At 32.1% G+C, this 21,380-nt stretch overlaps 2 protein-coding genes across 3 annotated transcripts; both read right to left on the bottom strand.

Annotated features, from left to right (window-relative positions):
• On the bottom strand, positions 2,951-8,094 carry LOC105163847 (26S protease regulatory subunit 6B homolog). Its single transcript, XM_011082337.2, has 6 exons — positions 7,507-8,094; positions 4,952-5,182; positions 4,226-4,384; positions 3,875-4,027; positions 3,516-3,599; positions 2,951-3,318 (listed from the first exon to the last, which is right to left on the bottom strand). The coding sequence occupies exons 1-6, from the start codon at positions 7,990-7,992 to the stop codon at positions 3,184-3,186; spliced, it is 1,248 nt and encodes a 415-aa protein (XP_011080639.1). The 5' UTR covers positions 7,993-8,094; the 3' UTR covers positions 2,951-3,183.
• LOC105163846 (root phototropism protein 2) lies at positions 9,572-12,325 on the bottom strand. Of its 2 annotated transcripts, none has more exons than XM_020694530.1 (5): positions 12,039-12,325; positions 11,868-11,937; positions 11,396-11,773; positions 10,540-11,265; positions 9,572-10,121 (listed from the first exon to the last, which is right to left on the bottom strand). In XM_020694530.1, exons 1-5 carry the CDS (start codon positions 12,098-12,100, stop codon positions 9,741-9,743), a joined length of 1,617 nt encoding a protein of 538 aa, XP_020550189.1. In that variant the 5' UTR covers positions 12,101-12,325; the 3' UTR covers positions 9,572-9,740. The 2 variants fall into 2 exon arrangements, with proteins under 2 accessions (XP_020550189.1, XP_011080638.1); XM_011082336.2 differs by having other exon boundaries at positions 9,572-10,217; positions 12,039-12,322.

Raw genomic sequence — 21,380 nt, 5'->3', positions numbered from 1 at the left:
ATAAAAAGAAATATGAAAAGAATTAATTATAATAAATTTGGAGAAGTAAGGTGAGAAAGAAATATAGAGTAGTGGGTAGTTAAGAAAAAAAATAATTATAAAATTATTAAAAAAATATTAAAATTACTAATCTGACCAAATATTTTTAAAGAGAAGATACGAAATGAAAGGTAAATTTGGTTATTCAAAAATTAGTATAATAAATTTTTTTTTTATAATAATTAGTTATTTTTGCACGCAGTTCCCACAAGCATATAAAGGAAACTCGGCGTGAGATGATAAGAAAAAAACTTGTGAAAAGAATAAATTATAATTATAAATTATAATAAATTTGGAGAAGTAACGTGAGAGAGTAATGTGAAGTAGTGGGTAGTTACGAGGAAAAAGAATATATAATTGTGAGACTATTAAAAAATATTGAAAATACTAATATGACCAAAAAATTTTAAAAGAAAAACATGAAATAAAGGGTAAATTCGAGTATTCAAAAATTAGTACGATAATTTTTTTTTATAATAGTATAAAAATAGATATATATATATATATGTAGACACAATAATTATTGATTATATCATTACATAAATATCTTAATAAATTAATGAATATCCCAATAAACTCTTCAATAATAATATAAACTGATTGGTACATCAATAAAATTTTTAATAACAATCAAAATACCAATCTAAATTTTATATTTGTTTCCCTACGGAAAGCTGCAGAAGCTCAAAGCTCCAAATTGCAGGTCTGCCAGATGTTGCCCAATTATACCTACATATATTTAAATGAAATTATGCTTCAGGAGTTTAATAATGCCGCAATCTTAAAATATTATGTTGTTTCTCCGCTTTATCTTTTGTTGTCGGAATTAAAATAATAAGAAATCATTTATTCGGATACTTTTAATCCGATCAAATTAAACTAATCATAATATAATTGTATGTAATAAATTAATTATTTTTTAAAATTATATAATAATTATAATATATTTTGATATAAATTGATTCAAATCTAATCATGATGATATGCAACGGAATGTAGTTATCTACTCATACTAAATGTACGGACGTATTGCTTTATTGTATTCGGGTTGAATTAAGAAGAGTATAATTTATGAATAATTATTTTTTTAAGTTTGTTTTAATTACATATAAACTCCTTATGATTTAAAACAATATATATAGTAGTCTCATCTTCTAGTATGAGAGACACCACACCTTAACTCTAATATTTGTTTTCCACAAATGGATTTTTCTATAATTTACGATCATCGAAATTGCTGAAATTAATTAAAAATATATATTCACCCGATTAACTTATTGCTAACTTATTGTAGACCAAATAAATCTTTTTCTGACCATGCTTATGCATGTGAAAGGATATATCTTCAAGATTATTTGATCATAAATAGATTTATTTTAACCTATAATAACTCAAAAATAAGTTAATCAGGAATAAATATAAAATTTCATTCAATTTGTTCTGGCTAATATCATAAAATTAAAAAATGTGACTTATGAACGATTTATCTAGACAAAAATAAATTTGATGGGTACTAGATGTAAATTAAACCGCAAAGAATTTATATGTAATTATATCAAAATCTAAAAAAATCATGTAATTATCTATTAATATTTATTGCCTAATCTAAGTTAAAACGCGAAAATTTCTTAAATTAATGCAACTAATAAATCACACCAACACAACGTCAAATATCACATTATCTTAGAACAATCAAACAATCACAACACACAACACCCCAAAAACAAAGTGCAAAAAATACCAAATCAGTAAGACATTCCAATATTTTATCTTATATTCCAAGTAATGTATGTAAGATAAACGTACAAAGTAGTTCTTTCAACATCCACCAACGCTGACATGCACATGACATATATGTTTTAGTAATTTATACATTCTGATTATTAAAAATAAAAAAAAAATGAGCAAAAGCATGATGGGATAAAGAAGAATAAGATGGCCATCACAAGCCTACAAACAAGTGGAAGCTGAGAGGGTAATGTCCATCTACACCACCAAGAGTAGTTGCACTTTAATCAATTAATTTGAAAGGGATACAATATATATATATATATATATATAGCTAAGCATATCATCATTGCAAGTTGAAAGTTTTATACTATGTCAAAACAAGTAGGAAGTAGTCCTGTGGCAATCATTGAAGAAAACAATTCCCTAATGTTTTATGGACATGTGAATGTGATGATGACATTTTCCCCGCCATAACAATACAAGTTATCCCAATCCCCACACATTAAAATAATGAGCAAAGGCCTACCAGGCTGTTATCTTGGATTTTGTTATTCTCCTATTAGGTATCCTTAAGCTTCTAGCTGCCAGAATTCCACACACACATGTATTTGAGCTTTCCAGTTTTGCTATCTTGGGCAGACAATACTCCAAGCAATAATGTGTTGATGAACTGATGTCGATGATGCAACTACTGACAAATATTTTTTAATCCTAGTATTCTGTATTATTGTACAAGACAACATCAAGTCGGTTGATTTTGTTTTAAAGATGTTTTATTATTCATATAAATAGCATGACATGTAGCACGATAAGGATGTGCATGCATCTTCAGCCATGGAATATCACACGGAAGAAATATATAATTATAGAGCCTTTCTTCCATACAAAACTATATGCTGAGCATTGTTTCGCTTTCAGAACAAAACGTTTAAAAGATGCAAAAACATCTCTCTACCAATAACAGCATTACTACTGATACATGGCAGGCAGTACAAACAACATAAACAAACTAGAACAAAGATAGTGCCGGAACACCCTCACTGAGCAATTGATAATCTTTTCGTTTAAGGGCCAAAAAGAGAGCATCGCCATAGAACATAAATTCAAATAGGAATGGGGATAGCCGACTGATGAACAGAATCATGTAAACATGTTTTATGATAAGAACAATGATAGAATATTGAAATATGCAAAGAGTGTCTGCTTTTGTGAAATATAATGGATAATAATTGATCCATGAAGCAACTACTTCATAGATAATAGAAGTTACAGTTTAGCGACAAACACTTGACTGAAAATTTGGTTGTCTAACAGAATCCAGAAATTCTTCTCTTTCTCCTTTAATTGTTCAACACAGTAATCAAAGGGCAAGAGAATGCATACGTCTAACATTTTCCCCCATAGCTCACTAAATCACTTGTAGAACTCAAAATCAGTGTCAGGTTTCTTCACATTGGATCTGTAACCCTTCTCAAAATCTTTGGGGAGTATAACATAGCGATTCTTTCTTACAGCAAGCATACCTGCTTCTTGGCAAATAGCTGCAATCTGCACCAGTAAACAATGTAGTTATGGTCAATTAGACTGATAGCTGTATCGATCATCGACAATGAACATTAAGATTGCTTCAAATGTGGGGGATCGTGGCAGAGATCAGAGGAAGAGGTCTCTAGCATATAATATTGTAAATAAGTAACTTGATTTCTCTCTGTATGAATGTGGCAAAAGTGAGCAGAATCACTGACCTCAGCTGCACTGATTTTATCTGGCCGAGACACATAGTCCTCCAAATCTACCTCATCACTTAAATTCATTTTAGCAGTGCAGACCTGCAAACAGGGCCCATTTTCTATCAACTATAGCAACACAAAGAAACTGCAGTTGATGGTGATAGAGAAGTTAAAGCATCTATGAACTCTTTTCTCCTTCACCGAGGAGGATAGTCCCTTTCTTCTTAGTTTCTTTCCTCGCAGTTTCTCCTCTTTTAAAGGTTAATTGGGTTGAGACTTCTTTTTGTGTGTGAGATATGAGAACAGTTTAATATAATGCTGTTTATTTTTCAAACCCGCAAACAATCAAATAGTACATGATCTTCGAGATTCACCTGAAAGACGAGCCTCTTTTGACGTCTATCTGGCAAAGGGAACTCAATTTTACGATCAAGTCTTCCCGGACGTAGAAGGGCAGGGTCCAAAGTGTCGGCTCGGTTCGTCGCCATGATAACCTTCACATTAACTGTCTGGTCAAATCCATCCATCTGTAAAGACAAAGTACATTATGACTTAGAATGTTAATGGTATACAATGAGACATGGATGCTTTCGATAACCACTCTTTTGTACAAGCAGGCAATAGTATATGTCAACTTGATAAAGTAAATTGGAATTTGCAGGAAAAGAAAATTTTATCTTCATATGTTGCTATTACTTTTCATCTTCATCTATATCTCAACATACCTGATTCAAAAGTTCCATGAGAATTCGCTGAACCTCTCGATCAGCTCCAGTTTGAGCATCAAATCTAGCTGTAGCAATTGCATCTACCTCATCAATGAAAATAATTGCAGGTGCATTTTCTTTTGCAAGTCGAAAAACATCACGAACCATTCGCGGACCCTGGAGACATTTTGGACTGTCAGTCCCGATTGTTATGTGGATATAGTGACAACAATAAAACCTTCAACTGCCACATCTTCCTAAAAGCAAAACAAAGTAACACCACAAAAAGTGACAAAAGTATGTACAGATAATCCTAAGAACAAGTAAAAGTACCATGAAAAAATTCTTTTACCCATTCCAATCCATCATTTTCTACAAAGAAACAAACAGTCTATGACCAACAAAGATTGGAAAAGGAAGGAATGCAAGTCATTCCAAGCAGCTGAAATTTCAGTACCAAATTCTACACAGTTACAAAGATAACTGGGGAAATCCTTGTCAGGACTAGGTTAGGTTTGGCTAGACTAAATTACATGGGAAGAGAATTACACTAGCCACGTGATTGTTGTTCACTTTTCAATGTTCAAGGAGAGTAAAAACTCAGGTGTATGACTAATTAGGTAGAAAACTACATCTCTGGGCCAGAAACTTCTCAAGGCAAAGAAAGAAATAACAACTAGCCATTTCCCAGAAAAATCACGAGTAATAGTGCATGAGTAATAACTCAATCGACTTTTAACATACCTCTCCTAAGTACTTCTGAACAAATTCTGAGCCAACAACTCTGATGAAGGATGCAGTAGTGTGGTTCGCAACAGCCTTGGCAAGCATGGTTTTCCCAGTGCCAGGCGGGCCATAGAGCAACACGCCACGAGGAGGATCTATGCCAATCTGTTGGTACAGCTCATGATGTGTCAAAGGTAACTCCACAGCTTCACGGATTTCTTGCTTTTGAATGTCGCATCCTCCAATATCCTGATAGAATCACCAAAGAGAAATAAATCCACAGCTGAACATAATTTCATAAAAAGAAAAACAAAACATATTTAGCCAAAACAGGGGACAAAGATCAACTGGACACATGACACAAAGTGAATCATGGCAACCACTATCTATACAGAAAACCATACATGAAATTTTAATCATGGATACCTTCTATTACAGCACAATAACAAGGTCTAGAACAGGGGAATTACAACAGATTGCTTTGAATTAAACAAATCTATTAGATATGCTTCCAATGCTTTTAATATTATGCCATGGGGGGAATAAGTGAGTGACCTTCTGCCTAATTAAATGATACGTCTACTAATATCCCCCAACCAAAGAGGTTGAACAGAAACAAAGAATTTGCTGACAGTGCAGACTTGTGACTTAAGAAGTGAATACCATCTTCTCTTTATTTGTGATTCATGAGGAGAGACAAGGACTTCAGAGAATTGGGGCAGTAAGAAGCTGTTCTCATGCTTATTAAATTACTACAAACTTATAACAGATGGATTAGTAACTTAACATTGATGATTGAAGAAAGAGAAACAAATAAATGTTATACCACTAGCATTCCACCGGGTCAAATTTACTCACGAAAGTATGAGGTATCAACCTTTAATAATTTTATATCAAGCTTCAACGTGAATACAGATTAATGTGACTATGCATCAAGTCGCCAAATGGTACATATATCATCATTGACCCAAACTGAAGAGGCAAGTTGACATTAGCATTGCGAACATGCAACTAAAATGACATTCCTAGTTGAGGTTATTAGTATTACTCCATATATTGCCAATAGAAGAGTACGTTACAAGTAATAAAAAACTTCTCCTGTAGGCTATAGCCAACGAATTAGCATGCACTTGTACTCCAGCAGCATCTTCTCCCGCATAACAATAATTAGTTTGTTAGCCAGGGTGCAAGAGTTATCTACACAAAGTCCTCCGCTGCAATGGAAAGTGGGACCTAATTTCATCCTTTTCCATGACTAGTAACCAACGCAAATATTGCTGTTCAATAACAGTACATCTAGGTCTTACCTCGCTGTTCACATTTTGTCAACAATTTACAATAACTTCTGAGAATCCCTCCTCATATGGACGAAGCCCAACATCAAATTGTCTTACATTAGTACTATTAGTAAATAACCTAATCCTTGAATTGGTGTGGATCAAATTACTCTCCTTCTCCCACTCTCTTTCTCCCCCTAAAGTGCCACCAGCACTATTTTTCATACTTTATGAGCAACCAAACTAAACCCATTCCTTCCCTCCTTTGGAAACCATACCTTACCCGTCTACAAAATCAGTCGCTACAATACAATCAAAGCAAATTTCAAAAAACTCTCATTGTAATAGTCCTTTGTGGCTCCAGTGGCGACTAGACCAACGTGTTATTGCTTCAAGAGAAACTCCCATCGAAGTTCACTATGAATCTTTAGGCACTTATTATGAGATTTATGGACACACCAAACTCAATAGCCAAGCAATATAATTTGATCAACCAAAAACTTTGGGTTATGAATATGAACAAGTCTAACATCAAAATAATATGCAACTGACCATGCAAACTAATCATGTCATAAAAGACAAGTAATATTAGTCCAACCATAGTGTTTGCTAAGTACTCTTTCATCACAAATATTCTAAATTTCAGAGCCTCCGATTTGTTTTTTCTTGGTAACTTGGTTATCAAGAGATGTTTGTATATAGCACCTCTTGACATGTGCCTAATCCAATAACAAGAAGAGAGAATTGCTACAACTTTGTAAGCTATGGACAATGACAAGGCAGTGTCCATTTTGCCTGGATAAAGAACAAGAGAAAATTTTCACCACAACTCTGGTACATGAAGCAGGATGCTCATGCCACTGCGCTTACATCATGCACAAGAACCATAAAGTACTACGACTAAGATTAACTCAACTCTCAACCCATAGAATAGGTTTGACAAACTGAATCAGATCCCAACCTGAAATAATTGTGCTTTGTGGCCAAGTTTGGTTCAAAGAAATTCTCGAAGTATCAAATCACTTCCAAGATTTGAGCGAGGTGCTATTACCTAGAATAGAAACCCTTCCAAGAGCTTATAAGTTCACATAGAAAAATTGAGATTTTGTTAATCAGCTCAGCAAGTAAATACTTAAATCATCATACCTAAATCAAAATATTCAGCCAAACACTAAATATAACAGTTGCGAATATTCTCACTTGGAAGCAAAGAAAATCTAAAAACCCTAATTTAAAATGCCCCAGCAAAGGGGAAAAGAATAAGAAGGGAATAAAAAAGAAAGGGAAGAGACTTACGTTGTAAGTAACGTCAGGCTTCTCAGATTGGCTGAGGAGCGAAATACTGGAGTCGGCCTCAGGAGGCAGGACGTCCACGAGGGCATTGGAGTGACGGTGCAACGCGACGGAACCGGAGGGCTTGAGGAGCTCACGGTTGATAGTGCTGAGGATCCGGACGTAATAATTGGAACCCGTAGTCGACCCGACTATGGCGTTGTTCTGATCGATCATCTCCATGAACTGACCGATGACGAGGGGCACCGACTGGATCCTTTTCACCTCCTCCTGTGCGCGCAGCAGCTCGCGGCGGAGATTTTTCAGCTCGTCTTTCACGTATTCTTCTTGTATCTCGAAGAATTCCAGTTGCCGTTGCAGCGTCTTTAGCCGGGAGTACAGATCCTCATCCGGGTCGGCGGAGAAGGATGCGTCCGATTCGGGTACGGGCCGGGTGGGTGGTGGTTGGGATTGGGAAGGTTTCGGGTCGAGCACCATCGCGGCGGCCATGGCTGAAGGAGAATGAAGAATTGAAAGAGTGGGGAACAAGAAAAGCTGAAGTATTGGGGCTGCGTATTGTTAATTTGGGAGAAATGTGAAGCGTACGCCGTCGTAAAAGCACCGCCTATTGGCTTCCTTCAAGGATATTGGGTAAATTACACTTTTGGTCCCTATTTTTGGACAAAATTAATTTTATATCCAAATTTTTTGAGGCAATCATTAAAATTGAATTTAAATATATTAAGAAAAAGGTACTGAATGAACAAAAATAGTAACAAATTTATAAAAATTAGAATCAAAATTATACCTCAATTTAGAAAACAAAATTATAATACTTTGTAAAAATTAAGGAACAAATTACTAACTTATAAAATTAATCGATCATACTCTAATTTCGGGCTTTCAATTAGTCACATTTATGAACAACTTGTGTTCTTTAACAATGATGCTAAAGCAATGAAATATTCTGTTAGATCCAAAAATGAGATATTGATAGGTCCAAATAAGAGATTCCTCTTCTTAGAAAAGATGTTTATACTTTCCTCTATATCTAGTGGAAATGAAGAAAAGAAATGATAGAGAACAATTTCAAGAAAAAACTTCATCTTCTTTCCGTAATTTTTGGAGCTCCATCCCTACTCGAATTGGAATAATCACTTCCTTAATTTTGATCATATCATATACAAATGCATAGTTTTGTGTGCTTAAGTGTAAAATTAGATGGATTCTTCCGGGCTCTTAGAGTCTGATATCTTATAGGTAAACATACATAGGCCTTCAGTAATGAAGCATAATCCCCTATATTTTGGATTCAATTGAGAAGGATACCTTGTCATAGATAGGACTCCACCTTCCTCGATCGGAAGGTTGCAACCGGGATAGGGTTGAGCCCATATTTCTCCTCTCAAGTTGCCATGTTTTGAAAGTTTTAGCGATTGATGCTTATCTACTTTCTCAGCCTTCGAGAGGGATGGCAAAGACGATTGATCCTACATGGACTGCCATCGTGCTTCCACGTGGACTCCTTCTTATTTAGGCCTTCACTGGAGTTGGGCTGGCTTGCTCCTTTCAAGTTTTTTTTTTTTTTTTTTTTTTACATCATTTTCTTGTCTTTTTTAAATTTTTTTTTTTTTTTTTTAGATGTTAAAGCCACTCTTTTTTATTAGTTTTGTTTTTTTTTTTTTAAATGAAAGGTAAATGTTTGCCTTAAGACTCAAATATTTATAGGTCCATAAATAGCTTCAAAGTGAAAGTAAGGGGTCACACATATGTTGTTACTTTCGGAACATCCCAATAATTTGAAACTCAATATTTTACTGTAGAGATATTGGGTTCAAAATTCATTAACAGGGTGTATGTGGTAGTTGGATACGTAAGTTAAAAAATAATAATAATAATAATAATCAGATGTGCTTTTCAGTACCACATCTAAGGAATTTGAACGTTGATTCTTCACTAGCATCAAAATGAATATACGAGGACATCCAAGAGGTATGGAGGAGAGTATGCAAAAAATCGTCATTAGGATTTTGGTTAAATTGACTGTATAAATTGATATACACTCTGTTATAATCTTCCATAGCATCGCTAACGACTAAACGAGGTAACTTCATTTCCATATGATATTATCAAACACTTCCAATAAAAACATTGGCTTTGCAGGGAATACTATTCTTTCGCCACCAAGTCAACAAAAATGAGAAGGAAAAAGAAAAAAAGATAGAAACACACACACAACACATACACGCACAGGGAACCTAAGAGATAGAGAACCTTCCCCTTCTAAGCGTGGTTGAATCTACCATCTCATCATCAACATTCGAGGTATCCTTCCGTGCGTGCTTAAATGGATTCAAGATCCCCAAGGTCTTAGACAGTGAAGAGAAGAAAGTGTGCTTCTTCACTCTACTTCTATATGGCGTCCCCTGAATTCTCTGCATATCTCGCATGCACATTCTCATCCTCAGAAGCTCCGTTCTCAAAGCTTCGTTCTCTTTGACAAGGGACACATCAATCTGCAGGTAATTTCTTGCTCTTGGGGCATCCAGCAACAAGTGATCATCATATATGCCTCTTGTTAACTTGAGTTGGTCGTAGTGGAGGGCGTGGAGGACAATCTGCACTGGTAGACGGTTGTTCTGTGAAGCATGAACCCGAGCTTGGTGAGATAGTCTGAGAGGATCCATAACACTACACACCTTCAAGCGCTTGATTTCATCTAGATATGGATGAGCCTGTAATTGTCACTAACATGTTTTAGCTTGGAGAAGACTATATTCTTGACTAGCAGGGGTCATCTGCCTATTCTGCTTACTAAGATGGTTTAAAATATAGTGATTCTATGATATATTCATACTATGTCTAGCAAACTCGACTCGACTATTCAAACTGGTTACATATTATCTAAACTACAATGGAACTTGTAAAGGCTGTCCTTTTAGACATCCAAGCAGTGAACTCGAAATCTTATGGTTCAAAGTCCTAGCAGTGAAGCAATAGAAATTTTCTACCACTAATCAGAATCATCAGATCAGCAATTTTAAGGATGGGACTGACCTTCAAGTAGATATCAACAGCACGGTAAAGATGGTCATCAAGCTTCCTTGCTGCCTTGGGCACCGAATTCGCGATCCCGTTGAATTTCGCAATACTAAGTTCGTCACAATTAGCAACCTTCCCCAGGTATGTATCGACCGTCTTGGCAACTCCCAGCATAGCTCTGGAGCATAGTTCCCCCAAATTATCGGCACTAAAAACGTCTATGCTCTTTTCTTTCTCCACAAAACCAGAGATGATCGTCCTCACGCTCTCAAGATCAAACAGCTCACCGTCAGATGTGAAAGACAGCACCACAAGATCGTCAGCTGTCACATGCTCTAAGATCATGGATATCCTGTTTTCTAGCTCATTTTTGCAACTGTTGTCTGCCCTCAAGCAAATTGCAGTCCTCAGGAGAGAGCACAAGAACCTTATGGGAAAGGCAGATTTTTCCAAGGGCAACAGAGCGACTATGGACTCAATAAGTTCCCGTTGTCGGGTCCTGGTATCTGATTCCCCTGAATACAATGATGATTCTGTGCCATTTCGAGAGTGGTCATTCACGAGATCACATTGTGATCTCTCAGCATATGCGATGATAACACTAGCTAGAGTAAAGACCTTTGCACCTCTCCACGTCATTGAAGCAATGATCTTTGCAAAGAAGGCTATGCCTACGGTTGTTAGCTCTTCAACCCACCAATTTTGAGGTGAACGACTTGGAAAATTAGCCTCGAAACAAACCTATCACATGCAAAAGAGCCAAGAATGGGTCAGCAAACGTTTCCATATATTCTGTGCAAACCACTAGTTACTATCTACAAACCATACGACCTTCTCAGTAAGTAATTTGAACAAACACTTGAGGTAGTACCTCTGCACTTGCAATTTCAACACATCTTTGGACAATTTTGAGGTCCTCCGCCATGGGAAGCAGCTCTTCACATGACTTCAGCACAGCGAGGGCGCCGGACATGCTTGTCAACGCTACCTGGGACAAGAAATCCTCAGTCCTCCCAGCAAAACTGTTCTTGCAATAGCTATCAGTCATCTGCAGATACTCAGCAGCACACCGGAGCGCTGCCACGTTATGAACCGTGATCTCAAAATTGAAACCATAGCAAAAATTTGCTACTGTTTCGAAGGTTTCAGCGCCCCCAGGAACGCCCGACAGGTCTATTCTTGCGCAGTCGACATCTTTCGATTCAAGAATCAGTTCTCTTATGTGATTACTCTTCCCTACAAGCATGAACTGCCACAACCCAAGTGCAAGAAAACAAATTTCACGATCAGAAGACACAGAAAGTTCACATTCAAGAACCATGCTTTCCCCCCCATAAATGTACCTTGTGAAGAGAAAAGCTCATTTCCCCTACTTCCACAACAACATCAGTGGGAAGTTCTTGAGAAAAAACCCTGTATTCAGATCAATGAACAGAAAAGATAAGAAAACCAGAGCAGAGCTGCTGTGTTTGCAATAAAGAGAAACAAGGTTTTGAGGAGCTAGTGATGATTACCATTGTCCAGCTCTCTCCATGGCGAGAGAGATGTTGCTGTTGTGCTTGATGGGGTTGGGCATGACTATCCAAGAATCAGCCGAACTTCAGGAAAAATAGTGATTATGAGATGAGGGAGAAAAGAGGTTGACGGGGTATATATAAAAAGTTCAATGGATTGAAGACTGAAGTAGCACTTTTTCATCCAATAATCCCTTTTTCGTATTCATCTTTTGGCTTTTTGATCGGACCCCATTGGTGATTTTACACTCTAAAAGGCAGAACTTCTTCACTTCCATCGTTTTCAAGAATGCGACTGAATCACAATTTTGTTCTTCAGTAACATGAGTTTTATGCAAGAAAACTGTGGAAATAATAGGTTAATGTAACAAAAAATTATGCTTTGTTTGGTTTGGATGAAAAATGGGTGTATAAAAAAGTAAAAATTTGAAATAAATATATAAGAAAAAAATTAGTATTTATTAGGGAGAATAGCTGGAAGAAAAGTAAAATTAGGGAGATGTGGGAGGAAAAGTAAAATTGAATGTATATAAAAATTCTGTGATGGTTGGACACGAACACGATATGAAATGAATACAACCATGACATAGCGATTATATATAATATATTCATTTTTTTATGTATATTATCAATTTCTTATAAAATTAAAATATACAATATAAAATACATCAAGATAAAATATAAAATAAATATTTCTTACATCTAAATTTGTAAAATGTGGTGTAAAAATATATATAATCAATTTATTTCAAAAAGGTACGCAATAAAAATTTTCTAATCATCAAAATTAGTTAAATCATCATTACCATCTCTCAATTTTTTAGTAAATTTTGATCCAAAATTTTTAATTTGAGATGAGTAAATAATTTATTTTCTTTTTTATTAAATCTAAAACTCTTTTTATTTTTAAAAATAGCCCAATTTTTTTTTGAAATTATAAAAAGAATTAATCCTAAACATGTCCGACCGATACTTTGTCCTTCTTTTTTATTTTGCATACGTGGACATTATGTCTAAGTTGTGTCTGTATTCAACACATGTTCAACATTGCACCTAATAATTTTTTGGAGTTTTCTTCCTTTATCGATGAAACTCCTCCAGAATCCAATTTCGTTCCAGTTCAAAATTGGGTAGAAAAATAAAAGTATAACATAATACATATTTTATTTTTATTAACTCAATTATCCATATATATAATATTTTTTTAATTCTTTTTTTCTTCCCGTTGACATAATATTGATACATAACTTTTTAGAATAAAATAATCAAATCGCAGAAAAACTACTACATCATCGATCATTGATGTACTTTTTATTTTATTTAAACTAAATAGTTTAGAATAAATACATAATCCTCATTTTGATGAATATTTTTATTCTTGTTTGATTAATATTTTAAATAATAATTTTTTTTAAAAAAATTATATACTAAAATTATTTGAGTATAACATTAACTTATTTTTTAATATAAAAGAAAAAAATAGTTAATCATTATAATTATTAAAATTAAATTTTTTAATTATACCAAATAACCTGTAAGAAAATTGTTATTATTTTCCTTTCCCTTACCTTTTCACTTTTCATTTCCTCTCTATTGAGTAAAAAAAACCCTTAATTCGCAAAACTAAAACCGCCCCATTAATATGGTAGGGTTCGGGTTCGGGTTCGGGTTCCACTAATAATATGTTGGTATTAATTTATTTGGATCAAATTCATTTTTTGTCCTTTAACTTTTAATCATTCTTCGTTTTAATCTTTTAACTTTTTAGGATTGCAAAATAATATTTTAATCTTTTAATTTGCTCGCTTTTAGGATACTGTTCGCAAAATTTTATTTAAAATTGTCGAAAAATAACATTTGAATATGACTTAGCATTTCAAACTAGGAAAAGTGTTGTAATTAAAAAAAAATAAAATCTGAAGTGACATTAGTAGCCATGTGGCATTAAGTTATATTATATACTAAAATTACTATTATTTATATTTAAAATAAATTTTAATACCTTTTTTTATTATTTTCACATTTTTTAAAAATTAAATTATTTTTCTTTATTTTTAAAAAATTAAAAATAATCTTTTTTCCCTCTTCAATCTAAAATATTTTTCTTTTACCAATTATATTATATTGTATAATTTGAAGGATTATTAATTTAAATATGTTCTGATAATATTTATTATAAAATATATTCATTAAATATTGAATAGAAAAAAAAAGTATATAAAAAAAATTATATTATTTGATATAAATAATATTTATCATTATATCTATTAAAATAAAAATATATTTTTTTTTAAATTTTAGACTTTTAAAAATTAAAATAGTTTTTACTTAATTTTTGAAATAAAACTTACATATATATTACATGTAGTATATAGAAATGGTGGCAGCCACTGCTAATCACTGACTCCTTTAATTTTATCCTAAATTTTATCAATACAAATAAATAAGATATATAGTACGGCAATTTAATCACACCCCATATTTTGTCTATTATTAATCTATCCCAACTTAATCCCATCACATAAAATTAAGATGCACAGTGAGCTAAGTTGGGTTGACCCAACCCATGACTGAATTGAATCAATAATAAAATAGTTTGGTTCAGCCTAGGCTCGTTTGAGACAGAGTGGCCCAAGACCACTTAATCCTGGATCGGGTCGGTTAGGTCTTTTTTTTTTTTTTACTTCTTTCTTTTTTTTTTTTTTTTTGTAGTTATCTCATTGACGTGGTTGTGATTTTAATGAAAGGATAAAAAGAGAGTTTTACCCACGATACGATTGCATACCAGGTGAAATTAATGTTGTTTTAGAGGGAGAATTTCCGTACGCATGAAGGTCAATCAATGAATAGTAGTCTCTTTTAAAGAATTATATTTTTGGTACTTACAGTGGTATTGAGAGTTATATGGTGTGGTAGATTGTATGTACTCAATATGTGCCTAATTTATACTAAAATTACTTTTTTACCCTTACAACTAAATATATATTACCAATATACATCACTCATCTCAAATAAAGACAAGCTATATTATACGAATAGCTGGACTCTATTGATGACGAGTAGTGTGAGAGTACAATATTTTCCTTCAGCTATTCTGACGTAAGGCTATCATTTATTGAATAAGGGCAACAAGCTAATCTGTGACCTTCCTTACTCATAATCTATTACAATCTTTTATTTTATTTCGCAATCTATTGCAGCTTCATCTTATTTCGCAATCTATTGCAGTTTCATCTTATTTCACAATATGCAGCATTTTCCAATTTCGAAAGTCGAAACCATTCTTGCTATTTTCCTCCATGATTTTTAATATTTCCTACTAGCTTGCTATGAAATTTTTCAACCCGATTGCCTAGTCTATATAGAAATTTTTTGTCCGTACTAAATTTAATCGAATCGAATAAATAACATAACAAATGTATTACACTTATCATATAATTCGTTGTAATTTATCGAGTTAAATTCCAACTAAAATTTTCCAGTCTATATATATATATATATGTGGGAAAATATTTACCTCAATCAAATTGAATTAGCCAAGTGTGAACAGTTGAGGGATGCAATGGGAATTATTGGCAGGCAAAAGAAGGAATAGAGAAAGGGAGATTGATGGATGGAAGAATTAATAATTTGCCAACTCAAACACACAGCTTGAAATATATGGGCTGGATGTCTGTGTGCCGCTCAAACCATGTGGCCAACATCTCCCCAGCACCACCCCCCCGAAAACACGATTTCTCAATGGCTCTCCAGACGACACGGTGCGCCTTCCATCAATTTCATCCAGCTTTTATAACATCAACTAAACTAAAGTCGCCAAACAAGACCACTCTCCATGTCATTAATTCCCTTCACACCAACATCCATGCCTGTACCGTGAATAATAATTTATCCTATATGATATTAAAAATGAGTATGTTATTTTTTTATGAAAAAAATATAGCAATTTATTTTCTTATATTTGTTTTTTAAAATGAAGCAATTTACCTCCTTATACAAAGAGGTAAATTGCCCCATTTTAAAAATTATAGAGAGGTAAATTATTATATTTTACAAAATATAGGGAGGTAAATCGCTATTTATTTTTTCATGAGGGAGTACTTTGCTCATTTGCGATATCAAAAGAGTTTGCTTGCATTTTTCTCTCTCTTTATATATATATATACACTTAATTATATTTACTTTCCCGTTTATTAAAAGGTGGCAAATCAAAGATCCTAAATATGACAATGAAAAAATATTATCAAAATAACAATAAAATATAAATATGTAAAATTATAAAAAATAAGATTATTATATTATAGATAATTTTAAATTATAAAAAAACAAAATTATTATTTTATATAATACAATTTAATTAAAAAACTAACATCCTAAACTGAAGCCCACTCCCGCCACCAGACTCTCCCCCTAATCCCTACCCCCACACTGTCGCCCCCAGCTTGCAACTTCGCCCCCTTTTGTTGGAGCTGGTGACACCATCGTCCCCTCCTGTGAGGGGACTACAGCGACGTCGGGGGGATCGATTGGATACGTGGGGGGATGTGGGGTTTGTGTGTGTTAATATTTTATTTTAATTTACACTATATAAAATAATAATTTTACTTTTATAATTATATACATAATAGAAAATTCAAAATTAATTCTATATAATTTTACTTTTTCTCTATGTAAGCACTTACATGGCACATAAAAAAAAATAGTGTCCAAACAGCAAAAAACCCTAATTCCTGCCACTTTCAAGAATTTGGTGACTTGAGTCTTGCAATTGCCAAAAAAAGAATTTAAATAAATAAATTTTGGAATATTTTTTACTACAGTTATATTTAGAATTCTTATTTTGCAATCCTTAATGTACGAGGTGGTATATATATATAATATCCAGTAAAGTCAAGAAAATAAAGTGTATCATTATCAGTCTTGTCTTTTTTAGGTGGATTTATTTATTGCAGTATTGATTGGTGTGATATGATGATTATTTGCCTTTTCTTCATCCTTCTAGACAGGTGCACTTTAAATGGATTTACATTAGCTTCAGTCAGCATCAAATACCACGTTTTGTTATATTAATGCCTAAAATATGTAAAATTTCCACTTATATTTTGTAAAATTCAGTAAAAAAATATTTTTTTTAGTAATTAACGGGATATGTATTACACGTACTCTTTATGAATTTGAATTTTTTTTAACTGCTAATAAGGTCTTTGATTAGTGAAATGATTAAAATGAACATTATACCGTTAGAATCAAATAAGTTGTTATTCTTTAACATATTTTATTTTAAAATTTTTGAAAACGCTTTTATAAATAGTACACATTAGTTTAATTTCAAATAAAAGTTTAATAGACAATCTTTTTACAATAACAAAAAAAATGACGAATTATTACCTAAACTTTTGAATAAAAATAATATATACATTCGTGCTAATCGAGTATTAGTATAAATATATAGTAGATATTTTCTTTGTTAAATATACAATGATTATTGCTAGTCGTATAGTTTATAATGTCTTAAATTTATAATTTTTAAGGAATATAATATCAATAATAATTTTATTTTTATTTAACTATAATAATTTATTATTAAACAATAAAGTATTTTCTCTTTTTTGACTGTTAGAAAAATTAAATAGTAAAAAACTTTTTAAATTATAGAGAGAGAAAGTGTGTGTGTGTGTGTGTGTGTGTGAGCGAGAGAGAGAGAGAGAGAGAGAGAGAGAGAGAGAGAGAGAGAGAATGAAGAGAGTGTTTGTGAGTATATGAAAAGGGATATTTTTGTCTTTTGACATAATAATTTTATATAACTTATAAAATCTTATAAAAAAGTTAAGAAATTTAACTTTTTTTTTGAAGACCTTATAAGATCCAAAACATCTTATTTTGAGATTTTATAAGCTCTCAAACATCTTATAAGATGTTTTGAGAAACTTATAAGTTTAGCCAAACACCATCCAAAATACCCTCATGGTATTTATATATGTTTCACATATACATCTTTTACTTGTTTTGGGTGTTTTGTTTTTTGTATTTTCATCTATCCAAAAAATAACGTATGTATTTAAATATATTTACTTAAAAAACTATAAAATATATATAAGTTTTTGGAGTTTTATAATTTATATTGAAGTATTATATTAAAATCACAGTATAAAAACTAATATAGTAAATTTATTTTTCAAATTTAAAATATCTTAATAAATTATAAATGTTAATAATCATAAAAATTATATATTATTAATAATTTAAATTATTATTTAGTTAAAAATATTAATTTAAATTAATTTTACCATTATTGAAATTGATATTTAAACTTTCCTTCAATTATATTTGAAATTATTTTAAATTTAATTAATTTAATTTTTTTAGTAATTTTAAAATTCAAAATTTTAAAAATTAAAAAAAATAAAAGGATGGACGATGACCACAGCGTCCGCCAACGCCCAAAGGGGACTGGGTCCTGAACTACACTATTTTGGGCTACTGCGATAACAATATTGCTCAATATATCTGAGCGTAGCCTGTAATTTGGGCAACAACAAGGCCACCAAATTCGTTGGCGACGATACTTTTGTGAGGCGGCTGGTGGGGATGGGGGTTTGTGGAGAGGGCAGCAGGATAGGGATGGGGATTTTAAAATAATAACTTATAATATATACTTAAAATTAGTAAAATGTAAATTCTTAATTATTTTTTTTTTTAAAATTTAAAATACAATAATTAAGATTAATTGATTAGATCTTACAGCTCTGATATAATCAATACAGATCCAACAGGTGCCAAAACCAAAACTCACAGTTGCTCATCAACACAAACTGAACCTTAGATCACAAAAATCAACACATGATCACCCCAGACCCACCACTCACGTTCACTTAGAACTTAGAGATAAGAAGAGGAAACTTAAATTTTTCGCTCGGGTTATAGAGAGTGAGGAGTCAGACTCCTCTTATAGGGGTAGAAAAAACAGTAGGAAAGGAAAGTTTGGACGGCTTTCCAAAAGCCATAGATTTGGCTTTGAAAAACCACTGTTATCCACGACAGTGGAAAGGGGAAGAGGATTGACAGCCATGGAAGGCGTACAGAGAAGAAAAAAAGAGCAATCGACGGAAGGTGAGAGAGAAGAGGGGAATAATAGAATTAGGGTTAGGATTAAGATATATATATATATATATATTTATATATATAGTTAGTAACCTGGGTCGGACGGGTGGTGGGTCGGGTCTGGGTAGAGGGCCTCCAAGTGGGTTGGTTCAGTAGAGGGCCTCCAAGTGTATTGGGTCTGAAAAGGAAAGTTTGGACGACTTTCCAAAAGCCATAGATTTGGCTTTGGAAAACCACTGTTATCCACGACAGTGGAAAGGGGAAGAGGATTGACAGCCATGGAAGGCGTACAGAGAAGAAAAAAAGAGCAATCGACGGAAGGTGAAAGAGAAGAGGGGAATAATAGAATTAGGGTTAGGATTAAGATATATATATATATATATATATTTATATATATAGTTAGTAACCTGGGTCGGACGGGTGGTGGGTCGGGTCTGAGTAGAGGGCCTCCAAGTGGGTTGGTTCAGTAGGTGGGCCACCAAGTGGGCTTGTCATTATTTGGGTATTGGGCCACAAAAAATTATAACAATAATAATTAATGAGCACAACATTATTAGAAATTTCTTATTATGTATATATTGCTATTGTATCTTCTTTTCTAATGTTTCAATTTTCTTAGTATATATAAAATTTAAAAATATAAATATCTTTACATTTTATTAATTTTAAATTTTGTTAAATTTATTATTTATGAAGAAAACAAAAGATGATACTATTTTTTTTTTGGTCAAAAAATTGATTACAAAAGGGACATTTATTACGAATTATATTTTTTTTCAACAGAAATAGTTTATATCGTAAGGCAAATATGATAGTATCTTTTATTTAATGTATTTAATATGAATCAAATTTTGTTTTTTTTTGTGGGGGGGGGAATGGTGTTGCTAATGCTTCTTTATTCTTACTTTGAGAAATTTAATTAATAGATTGTTTAATATGAATCATATTTTTTAGGAGAAAATATATGAGGGTAATAGAGTAATAACTTTTACATAATGTATTTTATTAATTGAATAAGAACTTGAAACTTATAAAAGAATTTTAATTTCTCAATGTGTAAAACTATTAAAATATATATTCTGTAAATAAACTTAGTAAAAATTCAATATTAAATTTTGTATAGATAAGTTTGGACTATTATATATAGTAGGACGACTATTAAAATATGACTTATCATTATTAATTTATAATTTTCGAATAAGAAAATTATAAATTTCATGCAATGTACAAGATTCATGCTAGTTTATAATATATTTAAAAATATAAAAAATTATTTATTATATATACGCATGTACATATTGACACAATTATTATTAAAATTTTATTTATTATACATAAGCATGTAGAGAGTGACATAATCAGATCGCAAAACTTGACGTTGATTTGATTATTGAAATTCATATATTTATGTATATCTAGAAAAAATCAATTAAACCTACCACGTCAATATACTCTAGTCAATTCAAAATTGTACGTAACAAAAAAAAAAAAAAATCAAAATTGTGCGACATTTGATTCCAATTAATAATTGAAGTAATTAATGTACATATACTCATTTAAATAACTATTATTATTTCATTCTAATTCTTAATTGTGTTGAAGCAATTAGACGTCAGCATTAGTTCATTCCTATGTTAGAATATTTGTTAAATGGAGAATTAATTAATAATTCTTAATTCCTTCCTAAAGTAATAAAACACCTTCCAAAAAATAAGATATTTTATCACAAATATTATAATAAATACTAATTAATTAATTACTATTGTACAACTGATATTAATTATTGTTTATGCAAGTTTTGTTAAGAGATCGGTCATAATTAAAAATTACGTTAAATATTTTTAATATAATTAAAATCATGATAGATCTCGATCGATCTTAACAAAAAAATAAGGAAGAGGATTGAATGATTTCAAAAGCGTATGAGTAATGTGATTTATACTTGGTAGATTTAATTTTTTTTTTTTTTTGGAAAAGTGTTAAAATGAACGAGAAATGTCCGATATTATTTTTGAGAACATAAAAGTTATTTTATTTTTTCATATATGAATATCATCCACATATTTATTATATGGGTAGTAATTGAAAAACTTTACAAATGAAAGAAACAATATTTAGTATTATTTTTTGAGGTCACAAAAATTAAGTCAAATGTCAAATCACATGGTAATATTTGCACGTGTCGTATGTTATTGGGGGCGCTTGCATTTTTCTACACGTACAATTCAATTTTAGGCGGTT

The sequence above is a fragment of the Sesamum indicum genome, linkage group LG6 (genome assembly GCF_000512975.1).
Source record: "Sesamum indicum cultivar Zhongzhi No. 13 linkage group LG6, S_indicum_v1.0, whole genome shotgun sequence".
NCBI classification, from domain to species: Eukaryota; Viridiplantae; Streptophyta; class Magnoliopsida; order Lamiales; family Pedaliaceae; genus Sesamum; species Sesamum indicum.
The sequence above is the reverse complement of the archived record's forward strand: the minus strand, read 5'-3'. Positions and strand labels throughout refer to the sequence as shown.